Source organism: Bombina bombina, chromosome 4 (assembly GCF_027579735.1).
Source record: "Bombina bombina isolate aBomBom1 chromosome 4, aBomBom1.pri, whole genome shotgun sequence".
Lineage (NCBI taxonomy): Eukaryota > Metazoa > Chordata > Amphibia > Anura > Bombinatoridae > Bombina > Bombina bombina.
The window spans coordinates 1,081,129,505-1,081,148,917 of record NC_069502.1 but is presented as its reverse complement, the minus strand read 5'-3'; the positions used below and the strand labels follow the sequence as shown (position 1 = coordinate 1,081,148,917).

The 19,413-nt window shown below is 39.8% G+C and overlaps 1 protein-coding gene across 1 annotated transcript in view; it reads right to left on the bottom strand.

Annotated features, from left to right (window-relative positions):
• PIGF (phosphatidylinositol glycan anchor biosynthesis class F) overlaps window positions 1–19,413 on the bottom strand; it is a 54,571-nt gene that overhangs the window by 22,626 nt on the left and 12,532 nt on the right. The window contains exons 2-4 of the mRNA XM_053712252.1: window positions 16,685–16,937; window positions 15,356–15,441; window positions 3,665–3,781 (exon numbers count right to left, since the gene is read on the bottom strand). Coding sequence (XP_053568227.1) covers window positions 3,665–3,781; window positions 15,356–15,441; window positions 16,685–16,918 — 437 coding nt within the window. The 5' untranslated portion in view covers window positions 16,919–16,937. The remainder of the gene's footprint in view (window positions 1–3,664; window positions 3,782–15,355; window positions 15,442–16,684; window positions 16,938–19,413) is intronic.

Below are 19,413 nucleotides of genomic sequence, written 5' to 3'. Positions count from 1 at the left end.
AAGACTGAAGAGCTCTGAAAATTGCACGGATTTAAAAAATATTGATCGGTAATCTCACGTCCTGAGATTCCCAAACCCCTTGTGCCGTCAGAGACTCCCACACAGCTCCCCAACCTGTAAGACTTGCATCTGTTGAGATTATAGTCCAGGTCGGAAGAACAAAAAAGCCCCCTGAACTAAACGATGGTGAACTGTCCACCATGTCAGAGAGTGTCGTATAATCGGTTTAAAGATATTAATTGAGATATCTTTGTGTAATCCCTGCACCACTGGTTCAGCATACAGAGCTGAAGAGGTCGCATGTGAAAACGAGCAAAGGAGATCGCATCCGATGCGGCAGTCCTAAGACCTAAAATTTCCATGCATAAGGCTACCAAAGGGAATGATTGTGACTGAAGGTTTTGACAAGCTGATATCAATGTTAAACTTCTCTTATCTGACAAGGACAGAGTCATAGACACTGAATCTATCTGGAAACCTAAAAAGGTTACCCTTGTCTGAGGAAACAATGAACTGATTGGTAAATTGATCCTCCAACCATGATCTTGAAGAAACAACACAAGTCGATTCGTATGAGATTCTGCGAAAATGTGAAGACTGAGCAAGTACCAAGATATCGTCCAAAAAAGGAAATACCAAAACCCTGTTTTCTGATTACAAACAGAAGGGCACCGAGAACCTTTGAAAAAAATTCTTGGAGCTGACGCTAGGCCAAACGGTAGAGCCACAAAACTGGTAATGCTTGTCTAAAAGAGAATCTCAGAAACTAAAAGTGATCTGGATGAATCGGAATATGCGGATATGCATCCTGTAAATCTATTGTAGACATATAATGCCCTTGCTAAACAAAAGGCAGGATAGTCCTACAGTTACCATCTTGAATGTTGGTATCCTTATATAATGATTCAATATAGATAGATCCGGAACTGGTCTGAAGGAATTGACCTTCTTTGGTACAATGAAGAGATAGAATAAAACCCCAGCCCCTGTTCCAGAACTGGAACTGGCATAATTACTCCAGCCAACTCTAGATCTGAAACAGATTTCAGAAATGCTGAGCCTTTGCTGTGTTTACTGGGACACGGGAAAGAAAAAAATCTCTTTGCAGGAGGCCTTAACTTGAAGCCAATTCTGTACCTTTAAAGAAAACGTAAACTGCCCCATACCAGCTGAGCTGGAATGAGGGCCGCACCTTCATGGGTATTTAGGAGCTGGCTATAGGTTTCTATAAGGCTTGGATATATTCCAAACTGGAAATGGTTTCCAAACTGATACCGCTCCTGAGGATGAAGGATCAGGCTTTTGTTCCTTGATGTGAGGAAAGGAACGAAAATGATTATTAGACCTAAATTTACCTTAGATTTTTTTATCCTTTGGTAAAAAAAGTTCCCTTCCCTCCAGTAACAGTTGAGATAATAGAATCCAACTGAAAATCAAATAATTTATTACCCTGGAAAGAAAGGGAAAGCAAAGTTGACTTAGAAGACATATCAGCATTCCAAGTTTTAAGCCATAAAGCTTTTCTAGCTAAAATAGCTAGAGACATATACCTGACATCAACTCTAATGATATCAAAAGATGGTATCACAAATAAAATTATTAGCATGTTATAGAATAATAATAATGCTATAAAATTATGATCTGTTACTTGTTGCGCTAAAGCTTCTAACCAAAAAGTTGAAGCTGCAGCAACATCCGCTAAAAATATAGCAGGTCTAAGAAGATTACCTGAACATAAGTAAGCTTTTCTTAGAAAGGATTCAATCTTCCTATCTAAAGGATCCTTAAATGAAGTACTATCTGCCATAGGAATAGTAGTACGTTTAGCAGGAGTAGAGACAGCCCCATTAACCTTAGAGATTTTGTCCCAAAACTCTAATCTGTCAGATGGCACAGGATATAATTGCTTAAACGTTTAGAAGGAGTAAATGAATTACCCAAATTATTCCATTCCCTGGAAATTACTTCAGAAATAGCATCAGGGAGAGAAAACACTTCTGGAATAACTACAGGAGATTTAAAAACCTTATTTAAACGTTTAGATTTAGTATCAAGAGGACCAGAATCATCTATTTCTAATGCAATTAATACTTCTTTAAGTAAAGAATGAATAAATTCCATCTTGAACAAATACAAAGATTTATCAACATCAACCTCTGAGACAGAAACCTCTGAACCAGAAGAACCATTATCAGTATCAGAATGATGATGTTCATTTAAAAATTCATCTGAAAAAAGAGAAGTTTTAAAAGACTTTTATGTATACTAGAAGGAGAAATAACAGACATAGCCTTCTTAATGGATTTAAAAAATAAAATCTCTTATGTTATCAGGAACACTCTGAAAATTAGATGTTGACGGAACAGCAACAGGTAATGTAATAGTACTAAAGGAAATTTTATCTGCATTAATAAGTTTGTCATGACATGCAATACAAACAACAGCTGGAGAAACAGATACCAAAAGTTTATAGCAGATACACTTAGCTTGGTAGCTCCAGCACTGGGCAGCGATTTTCCTGAAGTATCTTCTGACTCAGTTGCAACGTGGAACATCTTGCAATATGTAAAAGAAAAAACAACATATAAAGCAAAATTGATCAAATTCCTTAAATGACAGTTTCAGGAATGGGAAAAAAATGCCAGTGAACAAGCTTCTAGCAACCAGAAGCAATAAATAATGAGACTTAAATAATGTGGAGACAAAAATGACGCCCATATTTTTTAGCGCCAAAAAGGACGCCCACATTATTTGGCGCCTAAATGGTTTTGGCGCCAAAAATGACGCCACATCCGGAACGCCGACACTTTTGACGCAAAAAAAGTAACAAAATTACGCAACTTCCGGCGACACGTATGACGCCGGAAACAGAAAAAAAAATTTGCGCCAAAAAAGTCAGCGCCAAGAATGACGCAATAAAATGAAGCATTTTCTGCCCCCGCGAGCCTAACAGCCCACAGGAAAAAAGTCAAATTTTTTAAGGTAAGAAAAAATGATTGAAACAAATGCATTTATCCCAAGTATGAAACCGACTGTCTGAAAATAAGGAATGTTGAACATCCTGAGTCAAGGCAAATAAATGTTTGAATACATATATTTAGAACTTTATAAAAAAGTGCCTAACCATAGCTTAGAGTGTCACAGAAAATAAGCTTACTTACTTACCCCAGGACACTCATCTACATGTTGTAGAAAGCCAAACCAGTACTGAAACGAAAATCAGCAGAGGTAATGGTATATATATAAGAGTATATCGTCGATCTGAAAAGGGAGGTAAGAGATGAATCTCTACGACCGATAACAGAGAACCTATGAAATAGACCCCGTAGAAGGAGATCATTGAATTCAAATAGGCAATACTCTCCTCACATCCCTCTGACATTCACTGCACGCTGAGAGGAAAACCGGGCTCCAACCTGCTGCGGAGCGCATATCAACGTAGAATCTAGCACAAACTTACTTCACCACCTCCATAGGAGGCAAAGTTTGTAAAACTGAATTGTGGGTGTGGTGAGGGGTGTATTTATAGGCATTTTAAGGTTTGGGAAACTTTGCCCCTCCTGGTAGGAATGTATATCCCATACGTCACTAGCTCATGGACTCTTGCTAATTACATGAAAGAAAGGGTTATTGGCCCAAAATATTGTACTTTACTAAAACTTACCCATCTTTACTAAACACACGGATCCATGTATGGAAGTTTGGTCCCAGTATGCACAAGCACCGTGAGGTGGTGTAACAGGATAAAAGAACAGCAAATAAAAAGGTTTCTACAACTGATCTGAAATGAAAACATATTTAAAGAAGAGCAAATTATAAACAAATCAGGTTGACTAATTTTATAGTTCATTAAAGGGACAGTCAAGTCAAAATTAAGCATTAATGATTCATATAGGGAATGCAAGTTTAAACAACTTTACAATTTACTTTTATCATTAAATTTGCTTTATTTTATTGGTATTCTTTGTTGCAAGCTAAACCTAGGTAGGCTCATATGCAAATTTCTAAGCTAATGAATGCCGCCTCTTATCTCGAGCATTTTGACATTTTGTTTACAGCTAGACAGCGATAGTTCATGTGCGCCCCATAGATAACATTGTGCTCACTCCTGTGCAGTTATTTATGAAACAGCACTGATTAGCTAAAATGCAAGTCTGTCAAAAGAACTGAAATAAGGGGCAGTCTGCAGAGGCTTAGATGCAAGGTAATCACAGAAGTAAACTGTATAATAATATAACTGTTTGTTATGCAAAACAGGAAATGAGTAATAAAGGGACACTGAACCCAAATTTTTTCTTTCGTGATTCAGAGAGCATGACATTTTAAGCAACTTTCTAATTTACTCCTATTATCAAATTTTCTTTATTCTCTTGGTATCTTTATTTGAAATGCAAGAATGTAATTTTAGATGACGGACCATTTTTGGTGAAGAACCTGGGTTGTCCTTGCTGATTGGTGGAGACATTCATCCACCAATAAAAAAGTGCTGTCCAGAGTTCAGAAAAGAAAAAAAGGTTAAATGCCTTTTTCAAATAAAGATAGCAAGAGAACAAAGAAAATTGATAATAGGAGTAAATTAGAATGTTGCTTAACCCCTTAAGGACCAGCGACGTACCCTGTATGTCACTGGCCTTTTTTTGGGACTTGATTGTTTTATAGCGCGGTCTTGCCACCAGCGTTGAGACTGCTCTATTCCAAAGCCTGCTGGAGGGAGGGCATTGATAGCGTGTTCTTGCTAGACTTGTGCTATTATGTCCTGAAAAAAACCTTAACGACCAGTGACATACAGGGTACATTGTGGTCATTAAGGGGTTAAAATTGCATGCTCTATCTGAATCACGAAAGAAAAAAATTGGGTTCAGTGTCCCTTTAAACAAAAAAAATTCTGGAGTAGACTGTTCCTTTAAGGAAGTAAAACCTTGAGCTACCTTAGCTACTTGGTATCCTGGTTAAAGGTACATTAAAACACTTTAATTACAAGACTTGTCTTTGGCGTTGCACTAGATTAACATACCAGCAGTGTGTGAATGTATTTAGAACAACTAACAGGATTTGGCCAAAGACTGGATGTGGGGAGTGAAAGAGAGCTCTGAATCAAGTGCGACCCCAAGACATCGGGTATGTGTGGTTAAGGTAATGATGTTATCAACAGTCAGAGAAAGTTGGGGGGGGGGGCTCAGATTTGGAGAGATTTAGCTTAAGGTAGTGAGAGGACATCCAGGATGAAATATTAGAAAGACAGTTAGTGACATGAGTTTGTAAGGAAGGGGATAGGACTGACGCATCAGCATACAAATGCTATTGAAACCCATGGGACTTTATTAAGTAAAACCTTGAGCTACCTTAGCTACTTGGTGTCCTAGTTAAAGGTACTTTAATTACAAGACTTGTCTTTGGCGTTGCACTAGATTAACATACCAGCAGTGTGTGAATGTTTTTAGAACAACCAACATTAAAGTTAGAGTCAGAATTTTTTGTTTTATTCTGGAGGTTAGAGAAAGACAGTCAAAGGACTGGCAGAGAGGTGCAGTAAATGAGTAGCGACGTATAAGGAAGATCATCCTGGCAGAGGCATTTATTATGGACTGTAAGGGAGATCGACGGCAGCTAGGGAGGCTGGAGAGGATGGAGTTGCAATAGTCAAGGCAGGAAATGATGAGAGAGTGGATTCAAGTCTTAGTTGAGTATTGTATGAGGAAGTGGCAAGGTTTGAAGATGTTTCTAAGGTGAAGGTGGCAGGATTTGGCTAAAGACTGGATGTGGGGAGTGAAAGAGAGCTCTGAATCAAGTGCGACCCCAAGACATCGGGTATGTGGGGTTAAGTTAATGATGTTATCAATGGTCAGAGAAAGTTGGGTAGTAGGGTTTTGGAAGAAGGGGGGGGGGGGCTAAGATTTGGAGAGATTTAGCTTAAGGTAATGAGAGGACATCCAGCATGAAATATTAGAAAGACAGTTAGTGACAGGAGTTTGTAAGGAAGGGGATATGACTGACGCAGAGGTAGATTTGGGTATCATCAGCATACAAATGCTATTGAAACCCATGGGACTTTATTAAGGAACCGAAAGGGACCAAGGACAAAGCCTTGTGGTACCCCAACAGAAAGTGGTAAAGGTTCAGAGGATGTGCAAGAGAAGGTTACACTGAAGGTCCGTTTAGACATGTAGGGGGAGAACCACAAGAGGGCTTTGTTGCAGATGCCAAATGATTGGAGTGTTTGGAGCAAGATAGTATGGTCAGCAGTGTCAAAGACAGCTGACAGATCAAGAAGGATTAAAGGGACAGTCTACACCAGACATTTTATTGTTGTAAAAGATAGATAATCCCTTTATTACCCATTCTCCAGTTTTGCATAACAAACAGTTATATTAATATACTTTATACCTCTGTGATTACCTTGTATCTAAGCATCTTCTGACAGCCCCCTTATCACATGACTTTTAGTTATCTATTGACTTGCATTTTAGCCAATTAGTCTATATGGCTCGCATGAACTAGCTCTCCCCTGTTGTGAAAAGCAAATAAAAACCATGTGATAAGAGGCTGTCTTTAATGGTTTAGAAACAGGCAGACATTTAGAGTTTTCAATGTTATAAAGTATATTAATATAACAATGTTGGTTGTGCAAAGCTGGGGGATGGATAATAAAGGCGTTATCTATCTTTTTAAACAATAACAATTTTAGTGTTGACTGTCCCTTTAACAGAGAAAAGTGGCCTCTTCATTTTGCTGTAATTAGTTAATTAGTAACCTTAATGATTGCAGTTTCTGTGGAGTGTTGGGGGCGAAATCCCTATTGCAATGGATCAAGGAGGGAGTTTAATGTGAGGCAATGTGATAAACATGTATACAAGCCGAAGTAAGGCGGTAGATGGATGGGGATGATGGTTAAAAAGAAAACAATTTGAGGATAGGTGTGATTAGTGCATGTTTTAAGGGATGAGGGACATATACCAGTGCTGAGATATGTGTGAGGAATGGAGTAAGAGTAGAGAGAGAGAGAGGGGGAAGGCAGTAGTTGTGAGGTAAGAGGAGGATATAAGGGCAGAAACTTCTTCCTCAGTAGCAGGAGCAAAAAAGGTGAATCTGTGGCTTTGTGGGTTTTGGACATCAGTGAACGTTTGAGGGGGTGGGAGACAGGTAGTGTGTTGAGAGATGATTTCATTTCTGATGTAATCTATTTTGTCGGTAAAGTGGTTGCAAAATCGTAAACAGAGAGAAGTGGAAACAGGAGTTGGGGGAAGGAGAAGAAGGGTATTAAAAGATCAGACGTTTTGGGTAGAGAAGTAATAATCCTGCTTGGAGAGGTTAAGGGCAGAATAGTAGGAGTTTAAGATGAACTTGTAATGAAGAAAGTCAGCTAAACACCGGGAGTTTCTCCAATGTCGCTTAGCAGTGCGGGAACATCTACTGTACGTAGGTAGCATGTCAGAGGAGTATGCAAGGACTGAAGCAGGAGTGCGTGACTTTTGAGCTATGGTAAGTGTCAAATTGTCAAGGACCACTGTAAGAGTGGAATTATAGTGACAGATAGTTTGATCAGGGCAGGAAAAGGAGGAGATGGAAGAGAGCAGAGGTTTGAGAGAGTTTGAAAGATGTTGCCGATCTAGTGACTTAATGCTTCTGTGGAGTTTGGTGTGAGGGTTAGGAGGGAGAGTAGTAGGAACTGCTGGGACGTTGATGATGGCCATAAAGAGGAAAAGGGGAATCTGTGCAATTAGAGACTGATATATGCTTCAGGCCTTTGAAGCCTGCCATGTGCACTTCCCATTTTAAAAATTGCAAAACAATTTTCAAATGTAAATTACAGCAAAGAGGTGGCAAAATTGTTTTACTACATGTAATTAAATATTTTATAAAACAATTTTAAAGTGTTAACAGTTCCTTTAAGTTGGCGTATGGAGTATACAAAAATAATTTGGGGCTACTTTAATTATGTTTGTATAAATAAATTACATTGATTAAACTAATATGCAGTCCCAGATGCTTCTTTCTCTGCCACTTCTACTGAATGTGCTCAAGATAGCTACCCTCACCTTTCCTTTGTTCCCAAACCTTCTCAGCTAGCATAGTAATGGTAGCACTACTTCTTGCAGAAGTCCCTGGCAATCCCACAAATTTTAAGATGACTGGACTTTTCCCCTCATTCCTCTTTTCCCCCTATTTAGTTTCTGGTTTCTCTAAAAGAAACCTGGGACCTCTCAAAGCTCAACCAGTGTCTCTTGCATGTTCAGCCTCACCAAACTGGTTCAGTCACCATCAACATATTGTGATAACAAAATAATTAATAAAATTAGGCTTTTTTTTTTTTTTTTAAATAAATAAAAGATTCCAGGAGTGATTACTTTGAACAAACTCATTAAAATCTATTTTGAGCAAGCACCACTCTTAGACCATCATATACCACATATGTGCCAAATCATATTATAGTTTGGCATTTTATAAGTTGTACTAAAAGGAAACTAGAGTATACTTTTTTTCCCCTGTGACCTTTAACTTTTTGACTTGGGTGTTATTTTTCTTCTGAATCTGCTATGACCATTAAAGTCTAGTAATATAAACATAGGGTATAATATATTTACACCTTTTTTTAACCCTGGAAGATGTTGAATTAAATGTTTAAAAAAAGGCTCATTGAGATTTTGGTTTTGAATAAAATAGAACAAGCAGTGCTGTATCATGTACAGCGGGAGATAATCTTTTTTTTATCTATCAATAACTGAACACAAGTTTGATCATCTTAAAATAATTGAAACAACACACAAGAAGATACAAAATGGTTAGCACTTTCCCGTAGGGTCGTGCAGCTCGCTGAAGTCTCTCCGTGGACTTTATCAAGGAATGAAGAATGCATGGAATACGGCGCTTCAAACCCTCTCTCTTAGTCATCTGGATTCTGAACCAATCTCGGAAAGCCAAAGGCCACAACATTTTGCAAAATACTAAGTGGAAAGTACTCACAAGATCAAAGCATATTCACACGTTTATTTCGCCTTTAAATAATCTCCACTTGGGAGACCGGATGTATAAAATCTTTGTTTAATAAATATGTTAAAATTACCATTGTGAGTACTTTCCATTATTCCAGTATTTTGCATGGTGTTGGAAGGTTTTTCACTATTGTGGCCTTTGGTTTTTCTGAGATTGGTTCTTAAAGGGACATAATACTCATATGCTAAATCGGAAACTTATGCAGTATAACTGTAAAAAGCTGACAGGAAAATATCACCTGAGCATCTCTATGTAAAAAAGGAAGATATTTTACCTCACAATTTCCTCAGCTCAGCAGAGTAAGTTCTGTGTAAAAAGTTATACTCAACTGCTCCCAGCTGCAGGTAAAAAAAATTAAAAAAATGAATAAATGAACAGCAGCCAATCAGCATCAGCAGTGCTGAGGTCATGAACTCTTACTGTGATCTCATGAGATTTGACTTAACTATCATGAGATTTCATAGTAAGCTTCCTTTACCTGATTGGTGAAATAATATGAGAGTTCACGAGGCTCATCCTTTCAGCTGTCCCAGGACAGACACACTAAAATGCTGCTTAGAAATCCTTTACAATGGGAGGTGGCTACTGAGGAACTTTTGAGATAAAAACATAATTTATGCTTACCTGATAAATTTATTTCTCTTGTAGTGTATCCAGTCCAAGGATCATCCATTACTTGTGGGATATTCTCCTTCCCAACAGGAAGTTGCAAGAGGATCACCCACAGCAGAGCTGCTATATAGCTCCTCCCCTCACTGCCATATCCAGTCACTCGACCGAAACAAGACAAGAAAGGAGAAACCATAGGGTGCAGTGGTGACCATGTTTAATTAAAATTTAGACCTGCCTTAAAAGGACAGGGCGGGCCGTGGACTGGATACACTACAAGAGAAATAAATTTATCAGGTAAGCATAAATTATGTTTTCTCTTGTTAAGTGTATCCAGTCCACGGATCATCCATTACTTGTGGGATAACAATACCAAAGCTAAAGTACACGGATGATGGGAGGGACAAGGCAGGATTAAGCGGAAGGAACCACTGCCTGTAGAAACTTTCTCCCAAAAACAGCCTCCGAAGAAGCAAAAGTGTCAAATTTGTAAAATTTTGAAAAGGTGTGAAGCGAAGACCAAGTCGCAGCCTTGCAAATCTGTTCAACAGAGGCCTCATTTTTAAAGGCCCAGGTGGAAGCCACAGCTCTAGTAGAATGAGCTGTAATCCTTTCAGGGGGCTGCTGTCCAGCAGTCTCATAGGCTAAGCGTATTATGCTCTGAAGCCAAAAGGAGAGAGAGGTTGCCGAAGCTTTTTGACCTCTCCTCTGTCCAGAGTAAACGACAAACAGGGCAGATGTTTGACGAAAATCTTTAGTAGCCTGTAAGTAAAACTTCAAGGCACGGACTACGTCCAGATTATGCAAAAGACGTTCCTTCTTTGAAGAAGGATTAGGACACAATGATGGAACAACAATCTCTTGATTGTTGATTGATATTCCTGTTAGAAACCACCTTAGGTAAAAACCCAGGTTTGGTACGCAGAACTACCTTGTCTGAATGAAAAATCAGATAAGGAGAATCACAATGTAAGGCAGATAACTCAGAGACTCTTCGAGCCGAGGAAATAGCCATCAAAAACAGAACTTTCCAAGATAAAAGTTTAATATCAATGGAATGAAGGGGTTCAAACGGAACTCCCTGAAGAACTTTAAGAACCAAGTTTAAGCTCCACGGGGGAGCAACAGTTTTAAACACAGGCTTAATCCTAACCAAAGCCTGACAAAATGCCTGGACGTCTGGAACTTCTGCCAGACGCTTGTGCAAAAGAATAGACAGAGCAGAGATCTGTCCTTTTAAAGAACTAGCTGATAAGCCTTTGTCCAAACCCTCTTGGAGAAAGGACAATATCCTAGGAATCCTAACCTTACTCCATGAGTAATTCTTGGATTCATACCAATAAAGATATTTATGCCATATCTTATGGTAGATTTTCCTGGTGACAGGCTTCCGTGCCTGTATTAAGGTATCAATGACTGACTCGGAGAAGCCACGCCTTGATAGAATCAAGCATTCAATCTCCATGCAGTCAGTCTCAGAGAAATTAGATTTGGATGATTGAAAGGACCTTGTATTAGAAGGTCCTGACTCAGAGGCAGGGTCCATGGTGGAAGAGATGACATGTCCACTAGGTTTGCATACCAGGTCCTGCGTGGCCACGCAGGTGCTATCAGAATCACTGATGCTCTCTCCTGCTTGATTTTGGCAATCAGTCAAGGAAGCAGAGGAAACGGTGGAAACACATAAGCCAGGTTGAAGAACCAAGGAGCTGCTAGAGAATCTATCAGCGTCGCTCCCGGGTCCTTGGACCTGGATCCGTAACAAGGAAGCTTGGCGTTCTGGCGAGACGCCATGAGATCCAGTTCTGGTTTGCCCCAACGATGGACCAGTTGAGCAAACAACTCCGGATGGAGTTCCCACTCCCCCGGATGAAAAGTCTGACGACTTAGAAAATCCGCCTCCCAGTTCTCTACTCCTGGGATGTGGATCGCTGACAGGTGGCAAGAGTGAGACTCTGCCCAGCGAATTATCTTTGAGACTTCTAACATCGCTAGGGAACTCCTGGTTCCCCCTTGATGGTTGATGTAAGCCACAGTCGTGATGTTGTCCGACTGCAATCTGATGAACCTCAGGGTTGCTAACTGAGGCCAAGCTAGAAGAGCATTGAATATTGCTCTTAACTCCAGAATATTTATTGGGAGGAGTTTCTCCTCCTGAGTCCACGATCCCTGAGCCTTTAGGGAGTTCCAGACTGCGCCCCAACCTAGAAGGCTGGCATCTGTTGTTACAATCGTCCAATCTGGCCTGCGAAAGATCATACCCTTGGACAGATGGACCCGAGATAGCCACCAGAGAAGAGAATCACTGGTGTCTTGATCCAGATTTAGTAGAGGGGACAAATCTGAGTAATCCCCATTCCACTGATTTAGCATGCATAATTGCAGCGGTCTGAGATGCAGGCGCGCAAATGGCACTATGTCCATTGCCGCTACCATTAAGCCGATTACTTCCATGCACTGAGCAACTGACGGGCGTGGAATGGAATGAAGGACACGGCAAGCATTTAGAAGTTTTGATAACCTGGACTCCGTCAGGTTTTCATCTCTACAGAATCTATAAGAGTCCCTAGGAAGGAGACTCTTGTGAGTGGTGATAGAGAACTCTTTTCCACGTTCACTTTCCACCCATGCGACCTCAGAAATGCCAGAACTATCTCTGTATGAGACTTGGCAATTTGAAAGCTTGACGCCTGTATCAGGATGTCGTCTAGATACGGAGCCACCGCTATGCCTCGCGGTCTTAGAACCGCCAGAAGTGAGCCCAGAACCTTTGTAAAAATTCTCGGGGCAGTGGCCAACCCGAAGGGAAGAGCTACAAATTGGTAATGCCTGTCTAGAAAGGCAAACCTTAGGAACCCATGATGATCTTTGTGAATCGGTATGTGAAGGTAGGCATCCTTTAAGTCCACTGTGGTCATGTACTGACCCTCTTGGATCATGGGTAGGATGGTCCGAATAGTTTCCATTTTGAATGATGGAACTCTGAGGAATTTGTTTAAGATCTTTAGATCCAAGATTGGTCTGAAGGTTCCCTCTTTCTTGGGAACCACAAACAGATTTGAATAAAATCCCTGTCCTTGTTCCATCCGCGGAACTGGATGGATCACTCCCATTACTAGGAGGTCTTGCACACAGCTTAGGAATGCCTCTTTCTTTATCTGGTTTGATGATAACCTTGAAAGATGAAATCTCCCTTGTGGGGGAGAAGCTTTGAAGTCCAGAAGATATCCCTGAGATATGATCTCCAACGCCCAGGGATCCTGAACATCTCTTGCCCACGCCTGGGCAAAGAGAGAAAGTCTGACCCCCACTAGATCCGTTTCCGGATAGGGGGCCGTTCCTTCATGCTGACTTGGGGGCAGCAGCAGGCTTCCTGGCCTGCTTGCCCTTGTTCCAGGACTGGTTAGGTTTCCAGGCCTGTCTGAAATGAGCAACAGTTCCCTCTTGTTTTGAAGTGGAGGAAGTTGATGCTGCTCCTGCCTTGAAATTTCGAAAAGCACGAAAATTAGACTGTTTGGCCTTTGATTTGGCCCTGTCCTGAGGAAGGGTATGACCCTTGCCTCCAGTAATGTCAGCAATAATTTCCTTCAAGCCAGGCCCGAATAAGGTCTGCCCCTTGAAAGGAATGTTGAGTAATTTAGACTTTGAAGTCACGTCAGCTGACCAGGATTTAAGCCATAGCGCCCTACGCGCCTGGATGGCGAATCCAGAATTCTTAGCCGTTAGTTTAGTCAAATGAACAATGGCATCAGAAACAAATGAGATAGCTAGCTTAAGCGTTCTAAGCTTGTCAATAATTTCATTCAATGGAGCTGTCTGGATGGCCTCTTCCAGGGCCTCAAACCAGAATGCCGTCGCAGCAGTGACAGGCGCAATGCATGCAAGGGGCTGTAAAATAAAACCTTGTTGAATAAACATTTTCTTAAGGTAACCCTCCAATTTTTTATCCATTGGATCTGAAAAAGCACAACTGTCCTCAACCGGGATAGTGGTACGCTTTGCTAAAGTAGAAACTGCTCCCTCCACCTTAGGGACCGTCTGCCATAAGTCCCGTGTAGTGGCGTCTATTGGAAACATTTTTCTAAATATAGGAGGTGGGGAAAAGGGCACACCGGGTCTATCCCACTCCTTGCTAATAATCTCTGTAAGCCTTTTAGGTATAGGAAAAACGTCAGTACACACCGGCACCGCATAGTATCTATCCAGCCTACACAATTTCTCTGGAATTGCAACTGTGTTACAGTCATTCAGAGCAGCTAATACCTCCCCAAGCAATACACGGAGGTTCTCAAGCTTAAATTTAAAATTAGAAATCTCTGAATCAGGTTTCCCCGAGTCAGAGATGTCACCCACAGACTGAAGCTCTCCGTCCTCATGTTCTGCATACTGTGACGCAGTATCAGACATGGCTCTAACAGCATTTGCGCGCTCTGTATCTCTCCTATGGACCAATGGACTAGCAAGCTTGGAAAACACTTTAAAACAAGTTTACAAGCAATATAAAAAACGTTACTGCGCCTTTAAGAAACACAAATTTTCCCAAATTTTGAAATAACAGTGAAAAAATGCAGTTACACTAAAGAAATTTTTACAGTGTATGTAATAAGTTAGCAGAGCATTGCACCCACTTGCAAATGGATGATTAACCGCTTAATACCAAAAACGGAATAACAAATGACAAAAATGTTTTTTAAACAGTCACAACTGCCACAGCTCTACTGTTTTTTACCTCCCTCAATACGACGTTTGAAGCCTTTTGAGCCCTTCAGAGAAGTCCTGGATCATGCAGGAAGAAGCTGGATGTCTGTGTCTGTAATTTTTGCTGTGCAAAAAAACGCCAAAATAGGCCCCTCCCACTCATATTACAACAGTGGGAAGCCTCAGGGAACTGTTTCTAGGCAAAATTCAAGCCAGCCATGTGGAAAAAACTAGGCCCCAATAAGTTTTATCACCAAACATATGCAAAAAACGATTAAACATGCCAGCAAACGTTTTAAAATACACTTTTATAAGAGTATGTATCTCTATTAATAAGCCTGATACCAGTCGCTATCACTGCATTTAAGGCTTTACTTACATTACTTCGGTATCAGCAGCATTTTCTAGCAAATTCCATCCCTAGAAAAATATTTTAACTGCACATACCTTATTGCAGGAAAACCTGCACGCTATTCCCCCTCTGAAGTTACCTCACTCCTCAGAATATGTGAGAACAGCAAATGATCTTAGTTACTTCTGCTAAGATCATAGAAAACGCAGGCAGATTATTCTTCTAAATACTGCCTGAGATAAACAGTACACTCCGGTACCATTTAAAAATAACAAACTTTTGATTGAAGAAATAAACTAAGTATAAAACACCACAGTCCTCTTACGACCTCCATCTTAGTTGAGAGTTGCAAGAGAATGACTGGATATGGCAGTGAGGGGAGGAGCTATATAGCAGCTCTGCTGTGGGTGATCCTCTTGCAACTTCCTGTTGGGAAGGAGAATATCCCACAAGTAATGGATGATCCGTGGATTGGATACACTTAACAAGAGAAATATCTTTCTTTTTTACATAGATATGTTCAGGTGATATTTTCTAGTCAGCTTTTTACAGCTATGCTGCAGCACTTTAAAGTGTTTAAACATTTGGGTATTATGGCTCTTTAATCCAGATGACTAAGAGAGAGGGTTTGAAGCACATTTTCCATACATTCTTTATTAAAATAAGTGAAAATGTATCTATAATATTTTACATTTAAATACTTACTCAACAAGGGGAGCTCCGTACAAAACAATAATCCCATGAAACAGCACACAGGAAATGAGAAAGTAGATACAGGACCGTAAAAACTTGTGTACCTAAGGTATAGCAAAGATATGGAAATGAGCATTTACTGTCTCAAAAAAAAATAAAAAATCAGACATAACGGGCAATACAAAAAAAAAAAAAAAGATGACTTCCTAAACATAACATATTATGTGGTATAAGACACTAGTACAAATGTATATAAATCTTCTATATATGACACACTGTAAAACAGGTTTAGTCAGTTGACAAGACACTAAACAGAAAACCTTCTGATCTCCTGCAAGACAGGAAGTATAAATCATGGGAGTTACAAGTCATTGCCAGAAATAAACTTACAAAGAAAAAAAGAGCTGAACACAACTACAAAAGAATAGTAACTACTTACTATGTTATTGCATTTCATCCTGCTCTTACAGCTCTTTATACATCAGTTCTCCTGTTTTAATAGTTTAAAGGGGCCAGATATTGTAGCTCCTCCTCTTTGTACTGGGGGCTGCCATCTTGGAGCTCAGGTATTATCACAGCCTGAGACAGAAGCAGTGCACACTCACAGATCTTTAATATTGTCCACTTTATTACAGCTGTATAACGTGCTTTAGGTTAGTGGCCATAATACATTATGTGAGCTTTACATTTTTGCAAGTTTTACAAAATATATTTAAATAAGCACTCAGCAATATTATAGAGCAATGCAGCCACAGCAAAAACGTATCATGCACCTAACCTGAAGCACATTATACAGCTTTAAAAAAAAACAGGCAATATTACTGATCTGTGAGTGCGCACAGCTTCTGTCACAGGTTGTAAGAAACTACAGCCACCAAACAATTCTTTAAAAGACCTTTATTTTTCATAGGTTGGGTCCCAAAAAACAGAACAACGTCTTAAGCCTGCAATAGGCTCTTAGTCATGTATAGTCTGTGAGAATACCTGAGCTCCAAGATGGCAGCCCCCAGTACAAAGAGGCTATATCTGGCACCTTTTACGCTATTAAAACAGGAGAAAAGATTTGAAAAGAGCTACAGGAACAGGATGAAAAAATAAACATTATCACAGTAGCAGCTATCAACATTTATTTTAAAAATAATGATGAAGATAAAGGCTGGTGGCCTGGTGCCATTTTAACCAATAGACAATATGGCAATATATTGGTACCCTGAAACTTCTACGTGAATATAGGATAGAACCTTGATGTAGTGAAACTAAAAAGGTAACAAAACTTTCCCATTTTTTTCACAAAAGTATTTCAATTCAAACTTTACACTAAATAATAAATACATAAATAAGGCTTGCCTTGTTTGCAAATGAACTTCTCTTAGATGAAGGATTAGGCTTCAGCACTAGTAATAATATAATATTAAAAACAGCAACAAATCCAGAGCAAATACACAACCATGTTAAGTGTGTTCCTAGGAGAGAAAAATTATCTAGGAGGAGAGGCGGCAAGCATAGTGATAAAACAACCGCTAGCACACAAAACACATGGCCAGTTGACAGTCTTCTTAGCTCAGTTTCATCCATGATGACCCGTCATAGGACCCTTGAATGATTTAAAGAAAAAAAAGAAAAGAACTTATCAATACATTCAACCCAATTCCAAGTAAAACAACTGCAAATTACAAGTACAAAAGAATAGTCTGGTCCCGACACTATCCACTAAATGGACAATTTTTTACTAACTTACCATTGGGGTGACCATATCCAGTCCAGAGCATGAATGAGCATAATTATCTGGAGCACTCATATGGAGAGCAGTGAAGGCTGCCAGAGGCAATTGTGTTTTTATCACTTTCAGACAATGGAAGGGCTTTATTTATTTATCTGGGGGTGTTTTTGTAACAATGTATAGCTTTGCTTAATTTTTAATAACATTGTGCTGATTTTCAAACTTCTAACCAAGCCCCACTGTGTCAGATGTATACGCTTGTTTACAGACTACTGCTGGCTCCTGTTTAGGTTATTTGTCTTTTCATATGCAGGGAAAGGGGATGGGGAAGTGTCTTTTTGTTTTCACAGACCATTTCACTGGGCATCCCAGCCTAACCTCATCTACAGTGCTAAACTGGGAGCTTCTAAGTAAGTTTTTAAAAAGTTTTATACTGAATTTTTTTTAGCAGTATCTGTGCATATTCTTCTTTATAGTAGTGTCTTATTACATGCAGTTATATGAAAATTGGTGTATACTGTCCCTTTAACCCTTTCAGTGCTAATGACAGCTCTACTCTCCCACCTTGAGGGAGATCTGGGGGCTCCTTACTGCTCCTACCCCTGGCGATCATGCCTGTAGAGTAACAGGCATCGCCGGGGGTTCCCGCTTTGCGTGGTGACGTCACGCACAATAACGTGATGACGTCACCGCGCAACTTTATTTATACTTAACAATGTTAAGTATAGGAGGAGAGGGCATGCTGCTTAGAAGCCTGTATCTCAGGCATCTAAGCAGTTACAGACCCCCCAAAACCCACTGTTGGAAAGGTAATCGCCTAACCTTTCCAACCGTGTAAGTCTTGGGAGTCTGTAAAAAAAATAAAAAATAAAAAAAAAGTTAAAAAAAGAAATTTTCAAAAAGAAAAAAAAAAAAGAAAAGAAAATATAAGCACCCAGGTGGGAAATGGCTTAGCAGCCAAAGGGTTAAGCAATATTTATATGTCATAATACAGCTTATACATGCAACCTAAAGGTTTAATACTTTTGTATACATAAAATCATCAGAAAGATAGCACTATAGTCAGAAAGGTAATGGTTGTGTTGTTTTAAATAAATATAGACTATTTGCATTTTATAAAAAAGAACCAAACCAAAAAAAGAAGTTTGCAACTTACTGGTGGGGAAATAGTAATTTTATTTAAAAAACATTATGAAAAAAAAGTCTGATTTTCTCAATAATTCTGGATTGTGGAATTCCAGATTTGTTACTTTTATGGTACCATATGATACCGTGGTGACTGTAGTTAAAGAAAATAAATTATCAGACCTGATTAAAAAACCAGGGCGGGCCGTGGACCGGACACACCGTTGGAGAAAGTAATTTATCAGGTAAACATAAATTCTGTTTTCTCCAACATAGGTGTGTCCGGTCCACGGCGTCATCCTTACTTGTGGGAACCAATACCAAAGCTTTAGGACACGGATGAAGGGAGGGAGCAAATCAGGTCACCTAAATGGAAGGCACCACGGTTTGCAAAACCTTTCTCCCAAAAATAGCCTCAGAAGAAGCAAAAGTATCAAACTTGTAAAATTTGGTAAAAGTGTGCAGTGAAGACCAAGTCGCTGCCCTACATATCTGATCAACAGAAGCCTCGTTCTTGAAGGCCCATGTGGAAGCCACAGCCCTAGTGGAATGAGCTGTGATTCTTTCAGGAGGCTGCCGTCCGGCAGTCTCATAAGCCAATCTGATGATGCTTTTAATCCAAAAAGAGAGAGAGGTAGAAGTTGCTTTTTGACCTCTCCTTTTACCAGAATAAACAACAAACAAGGAAGATGTTTGTCTAAAATCCTTTGTAGCATCTAAATATAATTTTAGAGCGCGAACAACATCCAAATTGTGCAACAAACGTTCCTTCTTTGAAACTGGATTCGGACACAAAGAAGGCACGACTATCTCCTGGTTAATGTTTTTGTTAGAAACAACTTTCGGAAGAAAACCAGGTTTAGTACGTAAAACCACCTTATCTGCATGGAAAACCAGATAAGGAGGAGAACACTGCAGAGCAGATAATTCTGAAACTCTTCTAGCAGAAGAAATTGCAACCAAAAACAAAACTTTCCAAGATAATAACTTAATATCAACGGAATGCAAGGGTTCAAACGGAACCCCCTGAAGAACTGAAAGAACTAAGTTGAGACTCCAAGGAGGAGTCAAAGGTTTGTAAACAGGCTTGATTCTAACCAGAGCCTGAACAAAGGCTTGAACATCTGGCACAGCTGCCAGCTTTTTGTGAAGTAACACAGACAAGGCAGAAATCTGTCCCTTCAAGGAACTTGCCGATAATCCTTTCTCCAATCCTTCTTGAAGA